This window comes from Diceros bicornis, chromosome 17, assembly GCF_020826845.1.
Source record: "Diceros bicornis minor isolate mBicDic1 chromosome 17, mDicBic1.mat.cur, whole genome shotgun sequence".
Classification (NCBI taxonomy): Eukaryota; Metazoa; Chordata; class Mammalia; order Perissodactyla; family Rhinocerotidae; genus Diceros; species Diceros bicornis.
In genome coordinates this window covers 19,789,934-19,817,594 of record NC_080756.1, presented here as the reverse complement: position 1 = coordinate 19,817,594, position 27,661 = coordinate 19,789,934, and the positions used below count along the sequence as shown (strand labels likewise).

The 27,661-nt window shown below is 41.3% G+C and overlaps 1 protein-coding gene across 6 annotated transcripts; it reads right to left on the bottom strand.

The window, feature by feature from the left end:
- Positions 1-27,344, bottom strand: RACGAP1 (Rac GTPase activating protein 1). Of its 6 annotated transcripts, XM_058558301.1 has the most exons (18): positions 26,844-27,123; positions 26,124-26,310; positions 20,607-20,691; positions 14,083-14,285; positions 12,904-13,040; positions 11,871-11,940; positions 9,929-9,982; positions 9,210-9,290; positions 8,486-8,603; positions 7,999-8,129; positions 6,648-6,812; positions 5,384-5,479; positions 5,098-5,296; positions 3,375-3,480; positions 3,067-3,199; positions 2,820-2,955; positions 1,488-1,596; positions 1-1,162 (listed from the first exon to the last, which is right to left on the bottom strand). In XM_058558301.1, exons 3-18 carry the CDS (start codon positions 20,689-20,691, stop codon positions 1,087-1,089), a joined length of 1,899 nt encoding a protein of 632 aa, XP_058414284.1. In that variant the 5' UTR covers positions 26,124-26,310; positions 26,844-27,123; the 3' UTR covers positions 1-1,086. The 6 variants fall into 6 exon arrangements, with proteins under 6 accessions (XP_058414284.1, XP_058414287.1, XP_058414283.1 ...); XM_058558304.1 differs by lacking the exons at positions 26,124-26,310; positions 26,844-27,123 and adding an exon at positions 27,329-27,344 and having other exon boundaries at positions 20,607-20,695; XM_058558300.1 differs by lacking the exons at positions 26,124-26,310; positions 26,844-27,123 and adding an exon at positions 27,247-27,318 and having other exon boundaries at positions 20,607-20,695.
- Positions 27,345-27,661: the final 317 nt, after the last annotated feature.

Genomic DNA, 27,661 nt, shown 5'->3' with positions numbered 1-27,661 from the left:
TTCATTTTGAAAAAACTATTTACTTTTTTCCAAATATTATTCCAAACGTGTTTTACAGACAAGGGTCACTATGGGTCAGAAACATTCTATAGAAGAAAGCGTTTTTATAGACATTAGAAATAATTTTAATAGAAGAAAAGCTTACATGTATCTAGATGTGGCTACGTTCCACAGGAAGATTTCAGCATCCAAAGTGCAAAGACAAAATGACTGTGGCTTTTCTTGCCACACAAAATATTGACAATCTTCCCATTTAGCCTACTTTTAATTGTTAGTTGAAATGCCAAATAGACAGCATACTGACTTTAGAAGTGGGACTCTAATGGACAAGGCAGGGGTAGGGGGGTCAAGCATCAGAATGAATTCAACTTAAGAACAAAATGGCTTTGACCCCCAACCAAACCCAAAGTCCACCCAGAGGCCCACTGGAGATAAATACAAGTTGTAGTATCACTTTTACAAGGTTGTGCCACTTCATACTATTAAACCTAATCAATCCAATTTAAAGCTAAGCATACTCCCATCATCAGTTCCATCCTCACTCTATTGCATTTTTATGAAGGCTCCATGTTACAGCTCAGTTCATAATGGGGGAAGGGGAACTTCCAAGTTCTCAGAACGAGCCATCCTAAATCCTCTGTGCAAACCTTTCTTTACCCTCCCCTCCCTCTTCCCACCCCGAGACGTCAGTCTTACCAGAGGTAGGGCTTCTGTCATTGTCTCAGGGAAATTAGTTCTAAATGACACCAGAGAAAGGTCATTCCATGAGCAACATTTGGCTTTAAGCCAAAGGGATGCCCCCCAGCCCCCTAAAGAATCACCATGACTTCCATACCACCCTTCCACCCCTGTACAGATCTCCCAACTAAAAGCTCCAGCAATGACAGCACAGCCGTGGATATTACGTTACTTGAGGAGAAGGAGAGGGAGATATATATAGTTTTAATAAAACCCCCATGCACAATTAAACTTGATTAAAAGCCTGGAGAATGCTAAAAGTAGTAATGAGTACAGGAGGCTGAGGAGAGCACAGGTGCACTCTTCCTTGCAGTCAGTCAACGCTGGAAGGGAACAGTAGATGTGACTTCACTTGAGCATTGGAGAAGCAAAAAAGTTGCCTTGTCGTGCTAGGTTGGTGGCAGACTTGCTTTTGCTTCCAAATCTAAAGAAAAAGAGAATGAACTGGAAAAGCAGTCTATAAAAAATGGTAAATAAGCTATAACACTACTTGATATAATCAACTCACAGTAGGAAACCCTCAACTCCTCTGTAAGCTACTCTTTGTCACCTGAGATGAGAGATGGGAAACAGCAAAGACCTTTAGACCCTTTAAAAAAACGGGATCCTTATGGCTCCAGGTTTCTTTTAAAGTCTAGTTGCTAGCTAAGATCTAATTCAATTTTTCTTTCAATAAGCTTCAGTACGATGAGAAAGAAGTCTGAGGAAGCACTCGTTTTTCATTTCCTGAACAGGCTAACTCCACATACCTGGGAGTGTTCTTGGTGAGGGTGGAGCGGACTCGCTGCGACAGGGAGCTGGAGGAAGGAGTCTTGAGGAGCTGATGCTCGGGAGTGGTCACAGGCCCCAGTAAACTCACTGCAATCAAAGTCAAGACACATTTTTAAAGGAGGGGAAAAAAGAAAGCACATGGCCAGTCTTAAGCTGAATATCCTGTGAAGCATTTAAGAGCTACGGTTAGAGACCTAGTAAAACCCCAGAGATTACTTTTGCCATCATTTTGTAACACACCAGCATATCTTTTGAACTATGCAGGCAGCTGCTCAATGAATAGCTGACATTCACGTCCTGATTTAGGCCAGTCTCAAACTCCAAACTTCACAAATCTAACACCTGACCATTTGATTTTTACCTATACTAGAAAAAACAATATGCTCCCTTAAAAAGGAACTTGCAGGGGCCAGCCCGGTGGTGAAGCAGTTGAGTGCGTGCACTCTGCTGTGGCGGCCCAGGGTCCGCCGGTTCGGATCCCGGGCGCACACCGACGCACCGCTTGGCAAGCCATGCTATGGCGGCGTCCCATATAAAGTGGAGGAAGATGGGCACGGGTGTTAGCATAGGGCCAGTCTTCCTCAGCACAAAAAAAAAAAAAAAGGAGGATTGGTAGATGTTAGCACAGGGCTGATCTTCCTCACAAAAAAAATAAATAAATAAGAAGGAACTTGCAGTAATGAAACAACAGGTACCCAATGCCAGTGAGGTTGGAATGAAACCAGCCTCATACATTTTTGGTGGCAATACAAACTGGCAAAAGCCTTTAAGAGATCAACTTGGTAAAACATATCAAGAAACATAGAAATGTTCAAGTGCTTTAATTCAGTGATTCCCAATCCTGGGAATTTATCATTAGGAAAAAAACAAGGTATATACATACAATGTCGATGGCAGCATTATTTATAATTATGAAAAGTTGAAAAATAACATCAATACCTAATAGAACATTTAAGTAATTATAGTTTACAACCATAAAAATGATAAATAAGATTATATAGTAACAGAAAAGGTTCTCACAATACGCTAAGCGAAATAAGAACAAATTATATCTAATTATTATTATATCTATGTTTTAAAATATCTATACGGGTAAAGAAGAACGTGGAAAAGTGAAAAAAAGTTAGAATGGTAGAACCGTACAAATTTCCCTTTAATGTTAGAATTGTCAAAATGAATTTAATTTTTATAGAAGAAGATGAAGTTCAAACAGCTCTAGCAAAGGCTAGAGGGCTCTAGCAAAGGACAGGGCACAGGACCAAAACCAGAGAGGGAGTCAGGCCCTTCCAGAAGCACCACTTAGGACTCACCTTTAATGTCTGGTGTCTGTGGTGTTGAAAAAGCGTTGGAGTTTTCAATGACATGCATGGGGTCAATGTTTTCTTGTTCCACCATCATGAACTGACTCCAGTACTCCAGCGGCAGTGAAAGCAGGCGCTCTACCACCTAAAAGCCACCAAATATATGAGCAAACTTCCAAAGCTTGGAGCTTACCTCTCATCATTCTCTCATGTTATCATGTTATACAAGTTCACACACACACACACGCCTGCCTACCTTGGGCTGACGCTTGATATCCTGTAACATTATCACTGGATCTGGATTGGGCACAGCATGGGCGACAATTGTAGGGCCAAAGACTTTAGCCAGATTGGCAACATCCATTTTAGTGTTTGGACTCTGAGCCACTCTAAGCAAAAGAGCATTAAATTAGAAGACTTGCCCCTCTGTTTAAACACAGACCAAAATATAAGTTCTACAAGAAAACAATTCACCCCTCACATTCCCTCCCTAACACCTAACTCACACTATCTTCCCCTTGGAAAATTCTCTAACTCCCAGAAACAAGTTTCTGCTGGACTCACCTCTGCAAGTGAATCATGAGAAATGCTAATGTGTCTCTGTTGGCCTGGGGCAGTTCACCCACAGCCTGGTACATGGCAGCTATGCTGTTGTCCTCATCTGCGATCTCTGTAAATGGAAAGAAAGCAACAAGAGGCCTAGACTTCTTTCCCTTGACAGCAGGCTTCCAAGTTATCGACCACAAAGTCTCATCTATACAGTAAGCTTCTGAAACTTCTGATTAGGTTCATGACTGCATCAGACTCTAGTTTCATTAACAAGCAGGATACTGGCTAACAGCTCAATATTTAGAAATCAGAAACTTTTAAAAAACCGGCTCTTGCAGTTAGGGAAAGCAGCTGGCAACACATGTGGTAGGAAGGCAGACACACAACTGCAGTGACTATAATTATCAAGAAAGTATTCGCTGATAAAACATGTTTAAGACCTACTGTGTGCCAGGTACTGTTCTAAGTGCTCAGGATAAAGCCGAACTAAACAAAGACTTTGCCTCATGGAATGTACATTCTATTGGAGGAGTTAGTCAAAAAGCAAATATCTATCAGGTACTGATACATATAATTAAAATAAGGCAGGAAAGGGGCTGGCCCGGTGGCGCAAGCGGTTAGGTGCTCGCGCTCCACTGCGGCGGCCGGGGGTTCACCGGTTGGGATCCCAGGCACACACCGACGCACCACTTGTCAAGCCATGCTGTGGCGGTGTCCCATATAAAGTGGGGGAAGATTGGCACGGATGTTAGCCCAGGGCCAGTATTCCTCAGCAAAAAGAGGAGGATTGGCAGATGTTCGCTCAGGGTCGATCTTCCTCACAAAAAAATAAATAAATAAATAAAATAAGGCAGGCAAGAAGCTAGAAAGTAACAGGGGCTGTTATTTTAGACAAGGTAGTGAGGAAAGGTGTTTCTGAGGACAAGATATCCAAAAAAAGAAACCTGAAAGAAGTAAAGGAGCAAATCATGCAAATATCATTCCAGGCTGAGACAACAACAAATGTGATGGCCTCGAGATGGGAGGAAGCTGGGTCACGTTCTAAGAAGTGCAAGAATTCCAGTGTAACTAGAAAGGAAGGAGAGAACAGAAGGGTGTTGAAGGAAATGATGTTACAGACATAACCAGGAGCCAAGTCATGTAGGCTCTTTTGGGCCGTGTTAAGGACCGTGGATTTTATTCTGAGAGTGATGGGAAGCCACTGGTGGACACTGAGGACAGAAGGGACATCACCTAATTTAAATTTAAAAAGGACCACCCACTCTAGCTACTGGATGAGGGTCACACTGTGGAGGGCAAGAGTAGAAATAGGAAAATCAGTAGGTTCTTACACCACTCCAGGGTGAGAGATGGCAAGAGCGGTAGTAGAAGGAATGACAAATTACAAATTTAAGATCTATTTTACACGACCTTTGCTGGCAAGATTTACAAATGGATTAAATGTAGGGTGTGAGGAAAAGAAATCAAAGATAGCTCCAAGCTCAAAAGGACAACCTAAAACTTTACCAAAAAACAGCAAAAAAACACCAACAAAAAAACCTGTTAGTACCCTATATAGTTCAGATGGAAGAGGACAGGCATGGGGAACATGGATATAGTTATTCATCCATCAAAGTATTTGAGCATCTACTATGTTTCAGGCACCGTACTAGGCAGGGGATAAAACTGTTCACTACAGAAGAGTCAAAAATCCCTGCCCCTGTGGGACTCACATTCACGTATGAAGATCTGCCCTCACCTGCTGCTTCCATAAAGGTCTTGTTGAGCCGGAAAGTTAGAAGGGGTTCTTTGAGGTTTCGAAGGAAGTCTTTCAGGAGGCTACAGATAGCGTGGATGTCGTCCACTTTGCTGAGGAGGGGTACAGTTTTCACTCTGAGGAATTTCTCTTTCAGCTCTTTTACTGTCCGGTCACAGCCTGAGATCCGATACAGGCCTATCTATTAGCAAGATAACACTTTCAGTTAAGAACCACCTAACTATTAACACAAATAACAAATTCACCCTCTCTCAGGGGTGACTCTTACCTCGGTCAGCCCTCTCTGCTCAATCTCATTTACGCAGTGGACAACAATGGAGGGGATCATTGGAGAAGTCTGGGACACATAATCTGCCAGCATTCCCTGAAAAGAGAGCTTTAAATGACTATTTATACCACTTAGACCAGCAGATGAAGACCAGCGGGAAGACCCATCTCCAGACTAATACTCAGGCTGGGACAACATGTCTATTTTTAAATTCCTAGTCTCAAAACATATATTAGAACAGAGACGCTCAATTCCTTTTCCTACCTCTGCACCAGGACTGATTTACGGTCACATGTACCACACTCTTTCGGGAACAAGCAATAAGACCACTGGCTACAACTCCACCCTGCATCCCTTCCACGCCAGGGTCCCAGAAAGCAAGCAACAAGGAAATTACAGGTGTGGCCTTCAATATCAACGAATTTATTCCTCTAAAACCCTTTATTACACTTGAATTACCCTTAATAAGAAAAATTATTTAACACAACTCACAGTTGATTGTGACACAAACCTATCTGTAGGGGAGAACTCCAGGGTTCTACATTAGAGCACAGAGAATTTGTAAAAAATTATATGCACAGATAAGAACTCTTAAGATTAAAGAAAAGTAAATGTTTGATTTGCTGGGGGCTGGGTAGCAGCATAGTCATTTTGTTTTGATTCTTGCTAATGTTGCTTGTATAATAAATAATTTTTTAATAGATTGAATCAATGTTTAGAAATAAGCAACCTAATCTTAATAGCCTAGAATGGAATATCTCTAATATAAGAGAAAGAATGTTCACAGATAAAATTATATGATGGCTGTGATTTGCTCCAAAATAATTCACTGGACAGGGCCAGGAGGAGATGGGGGTATTGATAAATTATGACTGGATATGAATCAGTCATTGTGGTAGCTGAGTGACAGGAACCAGGGTTAGTTATACTAATCTCTCTATTTTTGTATATGTTTGAAATTTTACAGAATAGGATTGGATGAGGAGGGGAAGGAAGAGAAGAGGAGGAAAGAAAGAGGGGGGAGGGAGTGAGGGGAGGGAAGGGAAAGTGGGGAGGAAAGGGAAGAGGAGTTCATTTGGAAAGGTTACTAAACAGACAAACAAACCCAAACAGGACTCTGCTGCAAGTTAACATTTTATAATTTCCATTCGTTATTCGTGGAAGGAAATATACTTGGCATCATTAATTTTAGAACAAAAACTGACATTAAGCTTTGGAAAAGCTAAAGAAACCATAACACAATGATGGCTCCCCCAGGTCATACCTCTCCAATCTTGACAGGTGTTCCTATCAGGGTAGGAATGCAGGGAAGGGGACAGCGGTCCCGACATTCTGGATGAGAGACCACACGACAGTCTCGACACTTCAGAGACAGCTTGCCAAATTTTATCCGCTTTCCACATGGCACACAAGATTCAGGTTTAATAACCTGAGGATGAAATGGGGCAGAAGGAACAGAGTGGTATGAATTAGAAAATTATCATCATCAACCAACATTTATTAAAGCACTCAGAATGTGCTGAACTTCCTAATCTCTTTACACATATTTACTTGTGTAATTCTCACAATAATCCTACAAAGGAGGTTTTGTTTTCTTTGTTTTTTATTTATTTATTTATTTATTTTGGTGAGGAAGATTAGACCTGAGCTAACATCTGTTGCCAATCTTCCTCTTTCTTTGCTTGAGGAAGATTCGCCCTGAGCTAACATCTGTGCCAATCTTCCTCTATTTTGTATGTGGGTTACCGCCATAGCATGGCTGCTGACACGTGGTGTAGGCCCACACCCGGGAACTGAACCCAGGCCACCAAAGCAGAGCACGTCAAACTTAACCTCTAAGCCACGGGGCCAGCCCCTGTTTTCTTTATTTTAAGATAAGGAAATAGGGGCCGGCCTGGTGGCACTGGTTCGGATCCTGGGTGCCAACCTGCTCACCGCTCATCAAGCCATGCTGAGGCGGCATCCCACATAGAAGAACCAGAAGGACCTACAACTAGCATATACAACTATGTACTGGGGCTTTGGGGAGGAAAAAAAAAAAGAGGAAGATTGGCAACAGATGTTAGCTCAGGCCAATCTTCCTCAAAAAAAAAAAATAATAAGGAAATAGAAGCAAAACAGACTAAGTAACTTGCATAAGGTCATCCATAAGGTTATTTGCATAAGGGAGCAGTGTGCAGTAGTGGAAAGAACTTGTGGACGAGGAGTCAGAAAACCTCCACGTTAACTCTGCCACTCACTGCAGGTGCCTCCAACAAGTCAGTTAACTCCTCTGATCTCAGTCAGTTTGCTTGGGTTTTTATGAGGAAGTCAAATGGGACAACGGTCAAAATGTGCCATATTCAAGCATAGAATGTAAATATGTATCACTAAAAAGCACAAACAACTGCTTCTGAAAAGTTGCTTTCTTTTAGTTTACTTTTACTCACAGGATGGAAAGATACACGCCTTCTGTAACCAGTAGTTACCCCTGGAGAGTGGGATTGGAAGGAGGAAGGACATTCAACATTTAACTTTATAACACTAAAGTACTGAAATTTGTTCCTGGTATACATCACTTTCACAATTAAAAAATTAAATGTGCCCAAAAGAAGGAGGAGCGATGACAGATTTACCGTCTTAGAGACAAAGTCATGCAGGCGCATCCCTCCGTTACCCTGTGGAGTGCTGGAACTGTCTGTCTCGGTTCTTGGCTCCAGCTGCCTGCTGCTCAAGGTGGAGTCACTGTTCCAAGGCTGTAAAGCACCTAGAAAACAAGCAACTTTAAGCTTTGAGTCATAAGTGTTTTGTTCCTTCTGAATTTTAACTCCAATTTTAATATAATTGGTAGATAACCAGTAATCTGTAACCATAATCAGAAGTGAATATAATGGCTATGCAAAAACATTATTTCAAGAATAACAAGTTATGCACCAGTGACACAGGCCAGGCCAGCTATCCAAAGGTAGAGCCTGACACAAGCAGTGCTCTGGTCCCCAATAAGTGCAGTAAGAAACTACCCAGCACATCCAATCCCTGCCTCAGAAATGTTCTGGGAAACCAGAGCTCCCCAAATTCTACCAGTTGTTTTACACAGGCAATTCAGCCACACACCCAGCAGACCTGTTTTCCTTCGGCTTCTCGTCCAATATGGCACAGTCTCAATAGTGGACACGGCTTCAATGGGACCGCCATCATTGGGAACGGTCACTGTAGTTTTTGCAACAATGGATTCATTCCCCTGAAACAAAAGTAATAATGAGGGAAGGATAAACATTTGAATCTAATTTCACCTCCACTATAGGGTGTTTTGGAGTAGTCGAAAAATTCCTGAGTCTTGGTCAGGACTTAAGGCCCCAACACAAAACACTCTTCCCACCCCGCCCCTTTTTCTCCCCAAAGCCCCGTAGATAGTTTTATGTCATAACTGCACATCCTTCTAGTTTCTGTATGTGGGACGCCGCCTCAGCATGGCCAGACAAGCGGTGCATCGGTGCACGCCCGGGATCCAAACCTGGACCGCCAGCAGTGGAGCACACGCACCCAACTGCTAAGCCACGGGGCCGGCCCCCCAAAACACTCTTAAGTTGAAATCTCATACCTTAGAACAGAAATATAGATCACAGGGGTATACATACAGCAACTAAGAATCAAACATAAAGCTGACAGTTGCTTGCTTAGAGTAATTCCATTCATATGGATGATAGGATCTTATTACACAGAAAAACTCTCACCAAGCATTTCTCTCAAAATAACACTGCAATGTTGCCTCAGGATTTTTAATGCTTGGAGACACCAATCTCTGATGTGTCCAAAACCACAATCCTCTTGGCCTGAATATTCTTACCTGGTCTGCTGTGGACTCAATGGAACGAGTTTTCTTTATAGGTCCAGGGGGACCATCAATGAACTGTCTGCTACTAGAGCGCTAGAGAGGGGGCAAAGACCAATAACTTTAGTGCCAAATAGAAGATGTGAAGCACAGAAGATAAAATTATTCCATAAGACAACTTGGATGCAAGTCCTAAGTACCAGGGCTACAGTAAATAACAAACAATGTGCTCTCTCTCATTGCCTATTTCCACATGAAGCTTAAGTTGTACCAACACAAAAATGCCCTAGAAGAAACGAGCAAGCTTTGGAAAAATTTAGATGACAGCACCAGAAAAAGCAGAGCTGTAATCCTATCTAAGGATATGAAGTCTTTGGAAACATATTAAGTACCCTAAACAAGCACACACAAATAGATCTCTGTATATCCCATTATACACAAATTTCATCTGAAGCTTATATCAGAGCACAAAAGTCTTGCATAAAAATTCATATGACAACTCAAACCAAACTTAAGTGTATCCTTTTCCACTGGGTGAATGAACAGAGAGCAGCCCAGAACAGTGAAACAGGACAGGGACATCAATAGCACCCCCCAGCAGGGCTTCCTCTGTAATATATGTTTAACAATGGCTAGAGCAACATGTCAGGAATGCAGGATCATGGGAAAATTTCAAGAGAAAACTCTATTATTGTTACCTTGTAAAAAAAAAACCTAAACAAAATCATACATACCCTCTTTTCTCTCTTCTTCAGTTTGAAAGTCTTTACCAAAGAAGAATCCCAATCCTGTTGACAATTATACCATATTAATTTCTTTCTTTGGTTAGGCCTCCCCTAAACCCTGTGTAAATAAATTTACAGAGAATTTTAAAGGTTTCTTGAGTCAGACTACCCAATTTACAATTCGGGGAGGGGTGAAGGGAGGGTGCCAAGTGTCATAGCTATGGAGCTATAGGAAGCTAACTTGTTTTCTTTCAAAAATTGAAGCTATTATAATAGAATCAGGAATCAATACCACAGAGGCAAGAAAAGGTTAAAGAATCAACTTCTGTCGTGATTATCTCCAGTGCCTGGTCCTTTATTTCTGATTGTTTTTGTAATTAGTTTTAGAACTTACAGAATGTTATCTACTATAGTGATCGTGTAGATGTGATTCTTGCTCTTAGGGATTGCTATTGTCTAATCAGATGTTCTGTACAAGGTAGCCACTTAAAAAGTTCTACTTTAGGTTTTATGTCTCCTTTTTTTGTGTGTGTGAGGAAGACCGGCCCTGAGCTAACATTTTTCTCCCCAAAGCCCCAGTAGATAGTTGTATGTCATAGTTGCACATCTTTCTAGTTGCTGTATGTGGGACGCTGTCTCAGCATGGTCGGACAAGCAGTGCGTCAGTGCGCGCCCGGGATCCGAACCCGGGCCGCCAGTAGCAGAGTGCACGCACTTAACCACTAAGCCATGGGGCCGGCCCCAGGTTTTATGTCTCTTAATCATCTCTTTTCCTTGGGCCCTAAAAAATACATCACCACTCAAGAATTGTCTTTTACTGTGGTCTACTTTCACTTCACTTATTTTAACCATTTGCATTCATTTTTAGTAGCTATCTGTGACTTCCCTATTCCTTATAATCCCTGAGAACACAAAATCCAGAAACAGTTGAATATGGCAAATAGTAGCTTGGCTAAATAAATTTAACCTCTCCAATTCATGGTTAAGTAATGTTGTTTGATTCAGTTTCCATTACAACAGATATCATTATCATAGGTCTAGCTCCAAAATCAGCTAATAATATATTCTAGTTTTATTATATCTATATCATTCCTTATTTCAAAAAGGTGATACCTAATATTCATATCTATAAAATAGCAATTATTTCCCTAGTCAAACACTAAATTTGGACAGAAAACTCTTAGACCATGTAACAAGTAGTTGTCTCTTGTTTTGTTATCATCAGAAAATCAGCCAATAGCCTCCTGATTTATTGTTTTGTTTGCTAGCTTTCAGCCAGTAAAACAGAAAAGATACACAAACCAATAAACTACCAGTCTCCTGAACATCAAAGATGGAAATGTTAGGAGATGACCTTTTAGGCAGAAACACCACCATAAGTTAAGAGAAGGGTGCCGCCCCACAAAAGCAGGGTGAGAAACAGTTTAGACACATTAACCATTGTTGATCAAAGCATTATATGGTGCCTGCAAACTTCTAGCAGTCTTTTGGCTGAAGTTCCAGGGCATTGGTTTCCTTCTAATCGTGAAATATGACTAAGTTTTCCTTAAGAACCAAACTAATTCAGAAACAAGGCACAAGTCTATTTCCCCCCAAGAGCAGCCAATAACCCTGCCTGGATAGAGTCTTGCTAATTTTTTTATTGCTAGCTGGGGCTTTAATAAGTCAAGATATAATCAATTAGTACATGCAGCTTACAGATCCATTAAATAAATTTAACCTCATGCCAAAGCCTGAATACGTATCCTCACTTCCAGAAAATAAATAAATACATAAGCCAGTCTCTTATAGCTTGTGTGGATTTATATTTTAAAATGCTAGCTCAGTATCTATAAAACATCAACTAATAAAGTAGTAATAAAGGAATTCCAGAAGAGAGGGCAGGAGAGATATTCCTGAGGAAGCAGAGGTAAGAGAAACAGATAATTCTCAGAGAGCAAATGACCATTACCAGGGATTCATCAGTCTTGTCAAAGCTGATATCTGATAAAATGGAACCAGATTCATCAATGGTTGACAGTCTAGAGGAGTGAAATAATACAAGTGTTAGACACAGAAGATTGGGAAAGTAAAATCCACCAACACCCTGAACAACCATACCAGTCAGGTCACATCAGCAATTTCACAGCAACTGCTTCCCTTTGGAGATAACTACAAGCTCAACCCCTAGCTGTGGTGGGCTGCTTTTGATGGCTTTCATGGGGGAGTGTGTGCGTGCGTGCATGCACAACTACACATGCAGCACAGCTGCTTTCCCAGCAAAGGCCTTACTCAGGAAGGTTAGACTCAGGGGTATGGGTGCTATTCCCTGCTGAGTTGGTACTACAGGCTACTAAAATTCACAAGGCAGAAAAGGGAAGTTTAATTTGATCTCAACTGTAGTTGCTTTCTACAACAGAGAGTATGACCCAGCATTAACTTTTTAAGAAATTAAGCCCGTACATCTTCTTAGTTATAAAGATTCCCCATAAAACAACCAGGCAACAAAATAAACAGCTCTCAGAGTGCTGACCTTTCCCCACGTTGTATTGAGGGTGTTAAATTCAAGGCCTGATTGAGACTATTTTAAATAGTGATGCAGTGGAACCAAAACTATTATCTGGTCTTGGCTCACAGAAGGCCTTTCTAAACCAGAAGAGCTACAAGACCTCTCAGGAGAGTAAACAGCGAAAGTACTGCTGAACTGCCACTTTCACTTTTGGGCTCCTTAGCAATGTGCAGGATTAGTTATTGATGTGCAATTTAGCACCAACATAAAAATTTCACCCATGGTGAAACAACATCCTAAGGAAAGATTAAAAAAACAAAGAAAAGAAAAGAAATAGGGAGGCCCCAGTGACAATTTCCCATCTACCCTTCCTCCAAAGTCTTTTTCTGCCTTATTCAGCACACATTCCAGAAGCAATATATTTAAGAGTTCAGATAAAAGAACTTCTGACAGCTGTGTTGCTTGTGTCAGATGACAACAGATGCAGTTCCCCCACCTTTTGTTCCCAGCATTGCCGCTGGATGGTTGGCCTCTGTTGAGAAAAGCCAGAGCTGATTTTTGCTCCTCGCTTAGTTGAATGCTGCCAGATGTGTCACACATGAGCATCTCTCGAATCAGCTGAATCTGTCTTTCCTACAGACCAAAGCAGAGTAAAACATCCTAACTAACCAGGGGAGAAAGCTTCACCTCAAATTTATGGGATGGGCAGACCAGAAGACATTAATATACAGCGTTATGCAAATGATCCTTCAGGAAGGCTGCTACACCAATAGCATATTAATTCTCATCAAGCCCAGACTGTGTCTCTGATTTCTGACTGGTAAATGAACTCCATCTAGAATAGTAGGGTTTCTGCTACAAGACTTTTGGATCAAACTGCTAATCCAAGAGGAGAGAGTATTGCAAAATGAGAGTCTCAAAATAGATTTCACATAGCAAAAGCACTTTAGTGTTATTTTATCAGGACAATTATTGGCTTCTTCTGCAGACAAAGTAGCCACCCACCTTTGTAAATGGTGGAGCAAAATGCATTAAAATGGATACAAAGCTGTGATGCACCAGAACCAGACAATTTGAGCTTACTGAGGCATCTAACACTGTACCAAGATGGATTAGTCCCTCTTGGTAAAGGCTTTCTTTCCTTTGCACCATGACGCACCCCCCGGGTACATCAGAATGATAGTGTTCTATGTTACCACATTGCTCAACTGGTTTAATACATCTAGCCCTTTACCCTGAACTAGGAGCAGTGATGAAGGAAAGACTTAGAGTTGTCTTGCTTGTATCAGTGACACAGTAGCTATTGATATAAGGATGAAGATATTCTGGGTAGCATGAGAGATGGCCAATTATCTTGTGACAGGTCAAGTATGCTAGGAATTCCCTGCCTTTTCCTCTAATTTTAATTCTTTAAATTCTCATTTGAAATCTGTCTATTAAGTTATAGTTTCAAGTCTAAGGAGGAAAAAATTTAAATTCCAACCTATGAAGAACAGGATTCCTAGACTAGACTGCAGTTTCAGCTCCAATCACGGATAAGTTGTCAATGGACAGATTGCTTTTAGTTCTTTAACGTGGAGGAAGAAACTAGGTATATCTGGCAACTAGAAACATGATCCGATGATGTTTCCCCCTCCCCCGCCGTCCCGCTTCTAGCACAGAAAACAATACACACCAGCTTTTCACAGTCAGCCTCCGCTCGCTGTCTCCGTTTGATCTCTACATCCACCTGATTGCGTGCATGCTTCAGCTTAACATCCAGAGCGCTACGCTCAGTCTCTGCTTTCATCAAAAGATCCTTGTATTTCCCCAGCTCATGGTCTGTTCTCTGCCACTTTTTACGGAAATCCTCAAAGTCCTTTGCCAACTGGATGAATTCTAAGGAAAGGGGAAAATTTTAATAATTCAAGCATCAAACAGAGTTATAAATGCTCTAATAAATGAGTCCTCTGGTTAGTTTTACTGCAAATACATAATTAAGAGACCAGCTAAATTATGGCCAAATCCAGCTGAAAATACCGAGGAGCAGGTCCTGGATACATGTTCAAACTCTGGATGAGAGACTGGTGGGAAGCAATTCCTTTTCACTAGGCCACTTACTTGGCTTAGCCAGTGGCATCTGCTATAGAATAAGTAACTCATTAGTCACCTGGCTCCAGATGTAACACCAACACTGAAAGCTCCTGAACAGAAGGCAATCAAAGGAGGATACCTTTGGGGCAGCTGTCACGCACCAGGACAGTTATGGCTATAAAACAAAAACAGACTCCTTTAGAGTCACGCGTTGCTGTGCCAGAGACACGTTAAAAGGCAAATTCAAATGTAACTGCTGTAATATGCTCCGGTAGACGTAGACTAATATTATAGATGTCTAGGCCTGCAATTCCATTCAGCCATATAATTATACCAATATTGATTTGAAACTAAAGAGCCAATTTGCTTTTGCTGTTTAACACTGCCCTGAAGGGTATGTAAACATTCCAGTGGGAAAGACACAGGAAGAAAAGATCCTATGAGCTTTGGGTGAGTCACTGATAGTGGAATGTGGACTCTTTTCAAACATCTGCAAAGAGAGTGTCACTTCCAAGGCAGCACCTTAAAGAACGATAACCCTGGTGGCATTCACTCTTATCACCTGCCATTGGCAAAGACTGTCCTTCTACGATGCCTTACTATTTTCTAGTTAACCTCAATCTATCTCTAAGCATCACTCTCTGCCAGTCCTGGAGGAAGTTTCTAAGGTGTACAGCTACTCCTGGTCAAACTAACCCAGTTTAGAGCTGAAAATAGGCCAAATTCACACGAAGCCAGCAGCTTCTTAGGTAGTAAGGGTACTTTTCCTATTTGAATTTAACCTAAGAGCATAGGAACAATCTAGTGCTCTTTTTAAGCAATTTTAATAATTTGACTAAATTTCAAACTTTCAAATTAGGATACCAATTCAATCTAGAGAAACTCAGTCTTATACATAAGGAACCTTCAGTTTTTATCAAACAATAGATTTTAGCAAAACAGGATATTATGAGCTAGTTATCTGAGACAATGCAAATATCAAGGATCCAAAAAACATACATATATTATTACAATTCAAATAGTTTTAAATCATATGGTGGTTTAGTTAGCAGTTTGAAACACATTACTAAGTTTTTTTCTCCTTAATTTAAAGAAAAAGAAAACAAACAGTATATCCTTTTGCAAATTTAACTCTTTCATCATTATAGATTCACAAGGAAAAAATTAAAAATCTGGTTCACAGCCATGTTCACTTCAGCAATTCATCAAGCAGTGTACTTATAATCTGTGTACTCTTCTGATGTATGTAATATTTCAATATCAAAAAATAAAGAACAAGAAACACACTTTTCAACAATACAGTCTAAAAACTATCTAGCTCCACACTGTGGTCAATTAAATGTTTCTAAATGTAGTGCTGCATACACACTCAACATTTACTGAATTGAAAACCAATTTTGAGAATGAAAAGATTTCCATTTGACCTAATTTTGCTGGTTTCTTTGTTCTTTAGTATCCTCCTCCTTTTTTTTTAATTTAATTTCTTTTTAAATTTTATTTATTTATTTATTTTTTTCCCCCCAAAGCCCCAGTAGACAGTTGTATGTCATAGCTGCACATCCTTCTAGTTGCTGTACGTGGGACGCGGCCTCAGCATGGCCGGAGAAGCGGTGCATTGGTGCGCACCCGGGATCCGCACCCGGGATCCGAACCTGGGCCGCCAGCAGCGGAAAGCACGCACCCAACCGCCAAGCCACGGGGCCTGTCAGTATCCTCCTTCTTGATAAGTCTTATTAAACTTGGATTTTAATTTCTATTCATTGTTATTTGCATACATTACAGGGTTAACTGAATTGGACAATGGAACTCAAACCAAATAAAGTTGGACGATGGAACTCAAACCAAATAAAGTATCAGTTCATTTCAAGGAAGGAACTCCTATTTTAATAGTACACATGATTAAATTACTAGTTCTGCTTAGTTCATGTTAGACCAAAACTGGAACATTTGCATACATGACTAAGATATTACTTTTTATGTACAATTCTGTTATGAACTAAGTTTGCTAGGATGGGTCAACAAGGCACTCAACAAGGCACAGACCAGGAAAAATTTTGATGTTGGAAATCAACAAACATGACATTTTTTGGGTCAGTTTGTAAATCACAATTTGACTTGGTACTAGCCCCTGTCACGAAGTACACATTCAAGAGATTTATTAAATTCAAATTATCTCCTTAAAAAAGTCATGTAAATATTAAATTATGAAATTCATCTATCAAAAAGGAAAAAAGAAAAGGGAAATTTCCTTAAACAAATTGAGGATAATCTTTGATTCATAAAAAAGAAAAAATCAGGGCCGGCCCAGTGGCATAGCGGTTAAGTGCGCGAGCTCTGCTCCGGCGGCCTGAGGGTTCGCAGGTTCGGATCCCCGGCGTGCGCGGATGCACCGCTTGTCAAGCCATGCTATGGTGGCATCCGATATAAAGTAGACGAAGATAGGCACGGATGTTAGCCCAGGGCCAATCTTCCTCAGCAAAAAGAGGAAGATTGGCATCAGATGTTACCTCAGGGCTGATCTTCCTCCCCAAAAAAAAAAATCAGAATTTGGTTGATAGTTCACAAAAAAGACTAAAGCACTTCCAGAAATCTTGTTTTCTCAGCTCACTCTTTCTGGGGCCTTTGCACAGGCTCTTCCTTTTGTCTCCCCGACTCCGGTCTAAGTTTCTTATGGGCAAGGACCTCGTGTCTCTTTTGCTCTTTTCTCCCCAGTGCCTTACACTCTGCCTAGCACATAGTAGGCACGGAAATATTCATTGAACAAATGAATGAAGAATTGCTGTTCAGATCAAATTTAAAATTCAGGTATCCAAGCCTACCTAACCAGTCTAATCACAGACTTACCTCCCACCACTACACAATACCTTCTTTCTAGTCAAGCTAGTTTGTCCCTGCCAGAAATGAGCCAGCTCATTTCTGCCTTCTCACTGTGATCACGCTATGCACTCCAAACGAGATGTTCTACCTACTCGTCTTTGTGGACCCATTTTTCTAGTCCCATCTGCTCTATGAATACTTTCTTAATCTGTTTGCTCCACGTTAAATTTTTCTATACTTCCCAAAAGCATATATTTTGATACTTATATTATCTTCTGTTTCATGAGAAAGAATCCTGTCTCTGAAACTTAAATACCATAATCTCCTTGAAGACAGGCACCCTGTCATGTACACTTTAGTACTGCCTACTGTACACAGTATAGCACAGACCTAGTACAGTGTTGACACACAATAGGCACCTGATAACATATTTATTCCTAGTTTACACACCAACAACATCAAAATAGTTCAGGCAGCTCATGATAAAAACAGAAGATAAAAACCACATAGACTGGGGAAAACAAAGATAACAAAATACCTAGGCTATTAAAGTCATTTTATTTGAATATTAACTTTCACTCTGATCTTTTAGTAACCTTGGACTTAGCTCTAAAAAAAAAACTATATGGGCCGGCCCCGTGGCATAGCGGTTAAGTGCGCATGCTCCGCTGCTGGCGGCCAGGGTTCGGATCCCAGGCGCACACCGACGCACCGCTTCTCCGGCCATGCTGAGGCTGCGTCCCACATACAGCAACTAGAAGAATGTGCAGCTATGACATACAACTATCTACTGGGGCTTTGGGGGAAAAATAAATAAATAAAATTATTAAAAAAAAAAACTATACAAAAAGGAGAAAGAAGAATGAAGTTATTACGATGAAAGACAAGAGTAAGTAGTTAGGATACTTATTAGGCATGGAGGAATTCCTATGATCAAAGAAGATGACAGAGACTGGGGTGGTTGCAGAAAGGAGACTCTAGAGTCTAGAAAATACTGAGCCACTTTAGTTCCTCAAAAGCCAATGTTCCAAGTTAGGGATTTGGAGAGGGAGGCAAAATGTACCTCGATTTTATAACAGAAATCAATGGGAAGATAGAAATTTGCTTATAAAATAAGAGTATCTGTAAAAATAAATATCTTGGGGGGTTTTTTGGCATAATTACTTCCAAAATATTTTCACAACTAGTATCTCATTTTATCCCCAAATCTTCACAGCACTCTCACAAAGAAGATAAAGACATGTAAACTCCTATTTTACAGATGGAGAAACAGATACAGAAATAACAGTTAAAAGACAGCACTAGTTACTGAGACTCCAAACTTCAGAGTCCCCCCTTGTCCCCACATCCCATCAGCTGCCTTGTCCGAGAGATCTTACTATCACCACCTCTTCCACCCATTTCCCCTCGTTTCCATCGTCACAACCACCACTCCAGTCAGGGCTCCTATCGACTCTTTCCCGAGCCACAGCAACCATGTCCTAATTAGCCTCCTAGCCTCCACCTCTGCCAGGGTAATCTTCCAGAAGCACAGCTCTCATCGTGTCACTCTCCCTTACTCCTACTCCCCTCAGACCCCACATCCTCTTGCCTGCACTCAGGCTATTCTCTTGACCCTAAACGCCTCTTTTATCTCTGCCTGTTGGGATCCTACCCTACATCTAAGGCTCAACTCAAACTCTACTTTTCTCCATGAAGTCATTTAGTCATCTCTTTCCCTCGACTCAACATGTGCTAGAAGCTGTGAGAGGTACTCACTAAATATCTGTTGAATGAACCTGAATTTTAAGATCTCTGATTCAATACTCTTTCCCAGTAGACTCCAAAGTAATCCATCTTCTGAGATGATGTGACCTCAAAGAGAAGCCTAATTAGTATGCCATCATGGTGACTGAGCTGGTACCAGATGATAGGGTCATGCAACAGCTATTAGAGAAAATAGAATATTGTTTTGAAAGGTCTGTAAGTGGATAAGAGCTATTAAAAACATTAATCATATTAAAGAAAATGTTGAATGGCATAAGTAAGACACTGCACTAAGTATTGTGGAGATTTAATAAAAGGTTTAACGGGGCGTAGCGGTTAAGTGCGCATGCTCCACTGCTAGCGGCCCAGGTTCGGATCCCGGGAGCACACGGATGCACCGCTTGTCAGGCCACGCTGTGGTGGCGTCCCATATAAAGTGGAGGAAGATAGGCACAGATGTTAGCACAGGGCCAGTTTTCCTCAGCAAAAAAAAAAAAAAAAAAAAGGAGGAGGATTGGCATGGATGTTAGCTCGGGGCTGATCTTCCTCACCAAAAAAAAAAAAAAATTTTAAGACACAGTTCTTGCATTACCTTTATACCAATGAGGCTGACTTAAGAGCAACGCTTACTAAGTTAGGTCCCAATGAAAATCTGAAACAGGATTTGAATGGCAACCCATAGAAAAGCTGATAAAGAATAATTTCCTTAGCTCACTTAAGTCAGTGCCATCAGCCCACCTTCCTTTCTCACTAATCTTCTCCCCAGGCAACTGTTCTCTCTCTCACCACCTCCTTTTTCTCCCCAGATCTCCACCCAATCTCCACCCTTTAATACTAAGTATCAAATAAATGAAGTAGGTAAAAGCAGATGAATAGTCCCTTCTTCAAAAAGAAATTACGACATTTTTCTCCTCTTCAATTGGAAATGTTTTATAGACACAAAGAAAGCCCAGGATAAAGACTGTAGAAAACTACAGTACTACTCTAAACAAAAAAGCAACACCCATGGAAACTCAGGAGATTTTGCCCAGTTCATGGTATGAAAATGAAACTAGTAACTAAGGCCAACTATTGAGTGGAAAGAGAACCTTGATAATGAAAACGATCTGGGTAATGCATTTAAGAACAACCACAGATGGGGCTGGCCCGGTGGCATAGTGGTTAAGTGTGCTCGCTCCACTGCAGCGGCCCAGGTTCGGATCCTAGGTGCGCACCGACGTACCGCTTGTCAAGCCATGCTGTGGCGGTGTCCCATATACAGTGGAGGAAGATGGGCACAGATATTAGCCCAGGGCCAGTCTTCCTCAGCAAAAAAAGAGGAGGATTGGCAGATGTTAGCTCAGGGCTGATCTTCCTCACAAAAAAAACAGAACCATAGAAAAAAAGGGACCATTTAGAAAGAGTGTCCGTTAAGCTTTGACCGTGGATAAGTGACCATCACTTTCTTTTCAGGTAACCCAAAAGAAAAACAATTTTAAGATTTGAACACACTTCAGCTTTGTAGAAAATCCAAATCTGAAATCTGTTTTTTCTCTTCTTACAGGCCAGCTCAGAATGACTTACGGAGTTCATTTCCTTCACTGAGAATCTCCACCCGGCGGACAAGCTGCTCAAACAGATTCCGCAAATTCAGCATCGTGGTATCCATCTCTCTGCCAAGAAATCAAATATACATTAGGGGTCCTGCCTCCTCCCCCAGACAAAAGATTCAGCAGCAATCCAGTAGAGCCATCAGGGAGTAACATCTGGACTCTTCCATTTGTAGCAACCATCATAAGAATCTCAAGCCAACAATTGATCTTTTGTGTAATTCTTATCATAAAAACAAAGTTGAAACGTTAACACTCATTCGAAAATTAGAAAAGCATTTCAGACCTCTGAAGATAAGACCCCTTCCTGCCTACCTCTCCTCCTCCACTCTGCGCTCACTCTGGAGCCTGGAGGAAAGCAATTAGGGACAAGCACGTCAGTTGATTACCAGGTGACCAATTACAAAATGTGGTTTTTGGTCAAGCCTATTGATTAACAGAACACTTTTGCCACTTTATCCCTTCTGGACTTTGAAGACCTTCAATGTAACTTAAGGGGTTTATTTTTAATTTCATTTTTAGCTAGTACCCCTGTTGCAACTGCCTTTTAAAACTCAGGACATGGTCAGCACATTTCTTACCAACAGCACAGGTGACGTCACACGAGTGATTAAGTGGGGAAATCGCCAGCTCAGCAGCACAAGAATTATTTCTGTAATGCAGGGCTCTCTGCTGAACTGCATGCAGGGACTATGTCTAATAAATTTATACTAAGTATAGGCAAAGGACTATGTCGTACCACACTCTGGCACCAAGGAGACAATACACCACCTTCACAGTTAGAAGGGCAAAGGAAAAATCACGTGCTACTGTGTCCTATATAGTGAATTTCAGGCTTCACATTTCCCCCCAAAGGCCTGCTGATATTACATTAAAAATGGTGTCCTTACAAGCAGTTCTTTTCTGAATAGATTTTAACTGGGAACATTTTGAGGAAATAAGATCTTCATTTAACAGTCAAGAAAGAAAGACATGGACTGGACGTTATGAAAATTATCAAGGAAATGAAATAAAAAATCAAATTTCATTTGAAAATTGAATGTCCTCAGAAATACCATTAAAGGATTCTTCTTATGTTTCTCCTAACCACCCCTTCAACATTCTACTCCAGGTCCTTGTTTCATGCATCTAAATAAAATTTTAAGAACTCTTTTATGAAGATTTAGTGATTTTACAATATTCATAAGATCATACCATAAGCCTATGTGGGCAAGAAAGAAAAAAAAAATACCCACAAAGCACAAAGGAATATATAAACATAAAGATATCTTCTATTAAATGCCGCAGAATTATTCATTTGTACTTGTATGATGATTGCTCTAATAGCAAAAAAACCTTTCAATTCAATCCAATCCGAGCTTGGATGCAATATACGTACACCTGAATCAGGGCCGGAAACCAACATTTTCAAATGGCAACGCATCCGTTCCAAGCTGCATAAACACAGCAAGCTGCCAAGCAACCAGTCCAACAAATTTATTACACAGATCTTTCTCTAAACTAAGAACAGGACTAAAGGAATAGCATTAAAACTGGCAGGAAGAGATCTGGAAGTCATGGAGATGCCCATGAATTTAACAATATGACAAAACAGGCAAAAATACCTGCGCTACAGGACAGAAGCAGGAACAGGGCAGTCAGTAGCCTATTCAAATGATTTTCTTTGGCTCCCAGTAAAAACGGAAGACACTGATCAGTTTTAACATGGGGTATTGATTTCTATCATCTCGGCTCTCATCTGTAGATTCTGAGACTATAAGACAGTGAGCTCAGCACACAGGAAAACTTCGATCTGTCCAAGAATGCAGATAAGGAAAATTTCACAGTGCGACTAGAGTATTAAAAACTAGTTGTTTAAAAAAAAAAAAATTCAGATCTTTATGCCTTAAATGACAATACAACAACCGGATCCTTTCTTCCGTTTAAAAGAAATCCTCACGTTTTCTCAAGTTCCTCTAGCCCACTGTTGTTCTCTCCTATGTTCTTTGTGCATACCACTCCCTAGAGTTAGGGTTGGGGGAGGTACTCTCTTGAAAACACAACCATCACGATTCCTGAAAAGACTAAAGACACAGAGAACCTACCTGGGGACATCGCCTCACCATGGTAACTGTCATCTCATACAACTACTTGGATCCACATTGTTCTCCTAACACGATACCTCATATCGAGGAGAGAGCAGTTTAACTGAACTCCCAGTACTCTATCACTAAGCAACAAAGAGGTAAGTAACCCTTAACTCGGTCAGCTCGTCACAGTCTCCAGATTTAGAGTTTTACAAATAGTTTGATTATGGATATTCCTCTAATCTTCCCTCTCAACACAAGACATTCCCTAAAGATCCAACCTCTCGAAGAACATATCAAACTATCTCACTGCAGTTATTACGTCTCTACAGACAACTCACCCTTTCTCCCTCCAGCTCTAGCCTCTCTCCCAGCTCCAATCCTGTGGCTCTCAGTTTGCTTGCGATGCCCTAGACATGAGCTTGATTCTGAGACATTGTTCTGTCCTTCCCCCTCACATAGGTCATCAACTTCCCTACCCACTGACATACCTACCCCCTACCCTACTGACTCCCAATTTTAATTTCCTTATTTTTATCATTCTCTCAATCACTCAGTCCAAATCTCAGCATAATCTTAAGGTAGTCCCTTTTCTATAAGTGCAATCACCAAACCTTGTGGACCTCTCTCATGTGCATTAACCCATCCCCTCACCACTTGTAGGGCATCATCACTCGCTTCAACTGACCTTCCCCGCACTGCTTTGCTCAGCTGGCACTCAAACACATACACCCTGCACTCTAATTTAACTTTACCATGTCTCTACCCTATGTCCCAGGTAGACTGTAAATTTTAGAGAAGAAATCTTACATTTGGCACTACTGTATTACACACACACTCAGTATTCAAAAATAAATATTTGATAAAAGGAAGTCAGAGAACAAACACACATACATACAGACAGAAGACACCCATGATTCTATTGTCAAAAGAATCTCCATTCTACCTGAATATCAATGTGTAATACAGATGAAAACAAAATAGTATAACCTTGGGTAAGTCACTTAAATTCTGAGACTCATCTATAAATAGAAACAATACTTGTCATATTTACCTCAGAGAATATTATCAATTAATGCAGGTAAAAGTTTTATAATGTATAAATTGAACCTTACCATAAAAATACAAAGTATTATTAGAGCGGGTATGAAATTTTTGTTTTTGTTTTGGTCTGATAGCTGTTATTTACATCCTAGAACAGCGATTACCAAATCACAGCTGGAACCCAGACCAAGAAGAATGGAGGAGACAGCAAAATTTGACCAGATCTAGGCCCTTAAACAAGCTGTTCTACATGAGGCTTGCAGCATCTGAGAAGAGTTAGTTTTTCCTCTTACATAGGTTTACTTGGGGTAATCCAAAAACAGCACTAGCAAAATATAATCCTCTTCTCTTTATATGCTGGGGACCATGCATTTTTATTAACGTCCTATAGAAGTGACTCTCAGGAATTATTTATAGATGACAAAAATATCTTTCTGCATCAGTACTAACTGATATCTCAGCCAAACTGTAACTCGAAAAGCTAAAATTTACTCATTCTATTCAATGTCAATTGAAAATGGTCTTAATTTTCCTGTTGGGTCACATTTTCGCTCTCATGAATACTTCTTTATTTCTCCTCCCTTTATTATTTGGCTCAATAGCTGGGAGATATACTAATGTGAATGGAAATGAAAACAAAGTCATATTGTCGTACATTGCTTTGAAGCTGTGAAACAGCTGTCACTTTTCACTACAGAGGCGGCTGCCTTTCGGGAAAGCTGAAACGATCCCTATGTGTAGCAAAGAAATCAGTTTGTGGAGCACTTTAAACAAAAAGGTGCTAGAGAATCTCAGCTGTTATTGATGAGAAGCCCCAGAGGTGGAGAAGTTACCATGTTACAGATTCCCAATCTGTTGAGTATCCCTAAGGGAGCAATTTTGCATCACCAGGAAAGAGTCGCAGCTTGATGTGATTGCTTTGAGTCCCCAATTTAATTTCAATCACCCAGCCAAGAGACAGACATCGTCCTTCAGAATAACAGACTATTACAGATCTTAACTGCAGAGTATCCTGGGAAAAGTCTCTATCCTCTTCTTCCTCCCCCTACAAACAACATTATTACAAGACCTATAGATCAGGTTTTTTAGATGCATCAAGGGTGTTACACATTTCAAGACAAAGCAATGGAAGGTTGCCTGAGTTTTTCAGGAAAGAGGTTTAATGAAAAACATTCTCACGAACATTACTAAATCTGGAGATTCCCAAGAAATCAACAATATAGTTTCTCTGTTGCTAAGGAAAACCATTCCCTAAGACAGTCTTAATCCTACAAGATTCTTGCATATGAAAGCATTTCAGAAAGATTCTTTTCCCAAATGTCCAGCTTCTGCTTCGCCATATCGAAAGGCTCTATACAACTGGCAGGCAGAAGGAATATCTTGAAACCAAATGTTCTTATGAGCAAATCAATTGCAGAAAGAGTAAACAGAACGTCCTCAGTCCAACATGAATGAAGACTAAAACAGGGAAGGGAGGAGTTGAATTATTATTTTTCAGAAAATTATTACCAGCTCGGCATACTAAGTTCTCTTTTTTTCTTCTGTGAATTCTTCCCACTCTGAAGCGTCCATTCTTCAAGGTCTAATATAAGTCTTACCAATTCACTCAAGCATTCACTAACCATTTCAGTCCAAAATAATCTCTTCTTTATTATCTACAACACTCATTTGGCAAATATAATTAACACTGCCTCATACTGTGAATTTTCCATGTTCAAAAAAAATTGTTTTCGGGGCCGGCCTGGTGGCGCAAGCAGTTAAACGCGCGCGCTCTGCTGAGGCGGCCCGGGGTTCGCAGGTTTGGATCCGGGGCGCGCACCGACGCACCGCTTGTCAGGCCATGCTGTGGCGGCGTCCCATATAAAGTGGAGGAAGATGGGCATGGATGTTAGCCCAGGGCCAGTCTTCCTCAGCAAAAAGAGGAGGATTGGCAGATGTTAGCTCAGGGCCAATTTTCCTCAAAAAAAAAATTGTTTTCTTAATAGTGAAACTAAAACCTACCACTCTAACCAACTATATATACCTTCTCATCTAATCTTTGCCCATTATGCACTCATATTTCATAGAACTGCAATCACAGATTATATATAATTTTGTTTTGCTTTTTTCTATCATGTTTCCATTAAGTTCCAAAAAGTTGATGAATAACTATTTGTTCAACCATTCTCCTCTTCGGACATTTAGGTAATTTCCAGTTTTTCAGTTACATCTGCCTGGAATCTTTGGCGCAGTCACTCCCTCCCCTCCTTCAGGGATTTATGTCATTTTCTCAGTGAGGTCTTTCCTAACCACCCTATTTTAAATTGCATCTTTTCCCCCAACACATCTGTTTTATTTTGCTCCAAAGCACTTATCTCCATCTAACATACTCCTATATTAACTTATTTGTTTATTGTCTGTCTCTCCAACAGTAAGCTGCAAGAAGGCTGAGATTTTTCTGTTTTGTTCATTGCTGAGGCCCTGTGCCCAGAACAGTGCCTGACACTTGGCAAATGATTAATAGACATTCACTGAATGAATGAATTGAACATCACTGTGGACGGTGTTTTTCTTCAGGTGGCCCTGTTCCTTAGAAGAGATTTCCAAGGCTGGGGTTACTATATCAGAGGGTAAAAACCTCTTATGGCTCTTGATACTGCCAAAATATTTTCTAAAAGGGCTGTACTAGTGTACAGTACTCTCAACAGTGTAAAGGCCTACTAGATTCACCATCATCATTTACCTTTTTAAGTTTATCACACCAAATAAACTGCAAGCTCTTTTAAGGCCAAATAGGATTGGCTTGTACTTCTATTTTGCACTTCATAAATACCTGTTGAATGATTAAGCCACAGGAAAGGCGCCTTCTCTAAACACTTTCAACAACTCGAAAAGCTCATCCCACACATTAAAGAGAATGATAATGACACTTCTTTAAGAAAAAAAAAAAAAAAAGCTTACTTATCTTCCCACCCGCCGCACGTTCCTACACACACCCTCCGCCTACGAATGAAATCCTGGGAAGAGAAATGTACATGAAAGTGTAAAAGTAAGGCCTCGTTCTTACTAAGGCTAAGAAGTAGGTTGGGAAGGGCAACATGTCATTGCCTGGCCCAGCCTACCTAGACACACGCAGCTCCCAGGGAAAGGGGCTCCACCTCAAGCCGCCCCAGCCTCTCCAACACCAGGGCTGTCTCCTTCGAAAAAGCCCAGTTCCTCTGAAAAGGACGGGGCTGTTGCCCCAACAACTCCCAAACTCTGTATTTAACTGAGAGCCACTTCTTTGGGGTGGCTCCTGTCCTGTTCAAGCCACCACCTCAAAAGACGCCCCCGGCTTTCCAGAAAACAGGGCGCCAAGAAAGAAGCCCCCCGCTCCCTAGCCACCGCCCATTCAGGCCGCTCCCGGCACTGGGGGAGCCCCAGCGGAGGGAGCCGGAGGTGCCGCCTTCCCCCCAACCCCGCGATCGCCACGGCTCACCGCCTCAGACGCCCTCCCTCCTACCGCAAACCCGGCGCCAGACGCACCTCTTCTCGCAGCCCCAGCGCCCACCTGGCCGGGTCCGCCTGGCCCCACCCGGACCGCCTTCCACTTCCCTCCGCGCCTCACCCAACGGCAGAGCAGCACCGCGCCTCAGCCCCGGTTTGAAATCCTGCACCGACCAATCACAGAGAAATTTATTCCTCCCGCGCTGTCCTTCTACGCTGCGACGCACGCCTCAGGGCCGGGGGAGGGGCGGGGACAAGACTGGGCATGCGCCTGGCGGTAAAGCGACGCCAAAGGCAGCCATTTTGACTATGGTCAACAGGTTTTTATTCTTCTTTCCCCCGGAGCCCTTGCCCGAAGCCATTCAGGATACCATGTTGACTAAGGGCAAGTGATGCTTCTTGAGTGCAAATTATTCTTGGCTTCACTGTTTCCCCCAGGCAGGAAAGTTTTTGG

Excerpts from the sequence above, each read along its gene's own strand:
- RACGAP1 (XM_058558304.1), bottom strand. The coding sequence starts at position 20,691 with ATGGATACCACGATGCTGAATTTGCGGAATCTGTTTGAGCAGCTTGTC. Across the intron at positions 8,130-8,485 it reads GAGAAGCCGAAGGAAAACAG|GTGCTTTACAGCCTTGGAAC; the intron begins GTCTGCTGGGTG and ends CTTGTTTTCTAG. Across the intron at positions 1,163-1,487 it reads CTCACCAAGAACACTCCCAG|ATTTGGAAGCAAAAGCAAGT; the intron begins GTATGTGGAGTT and ends CTTTTTCTTTAG.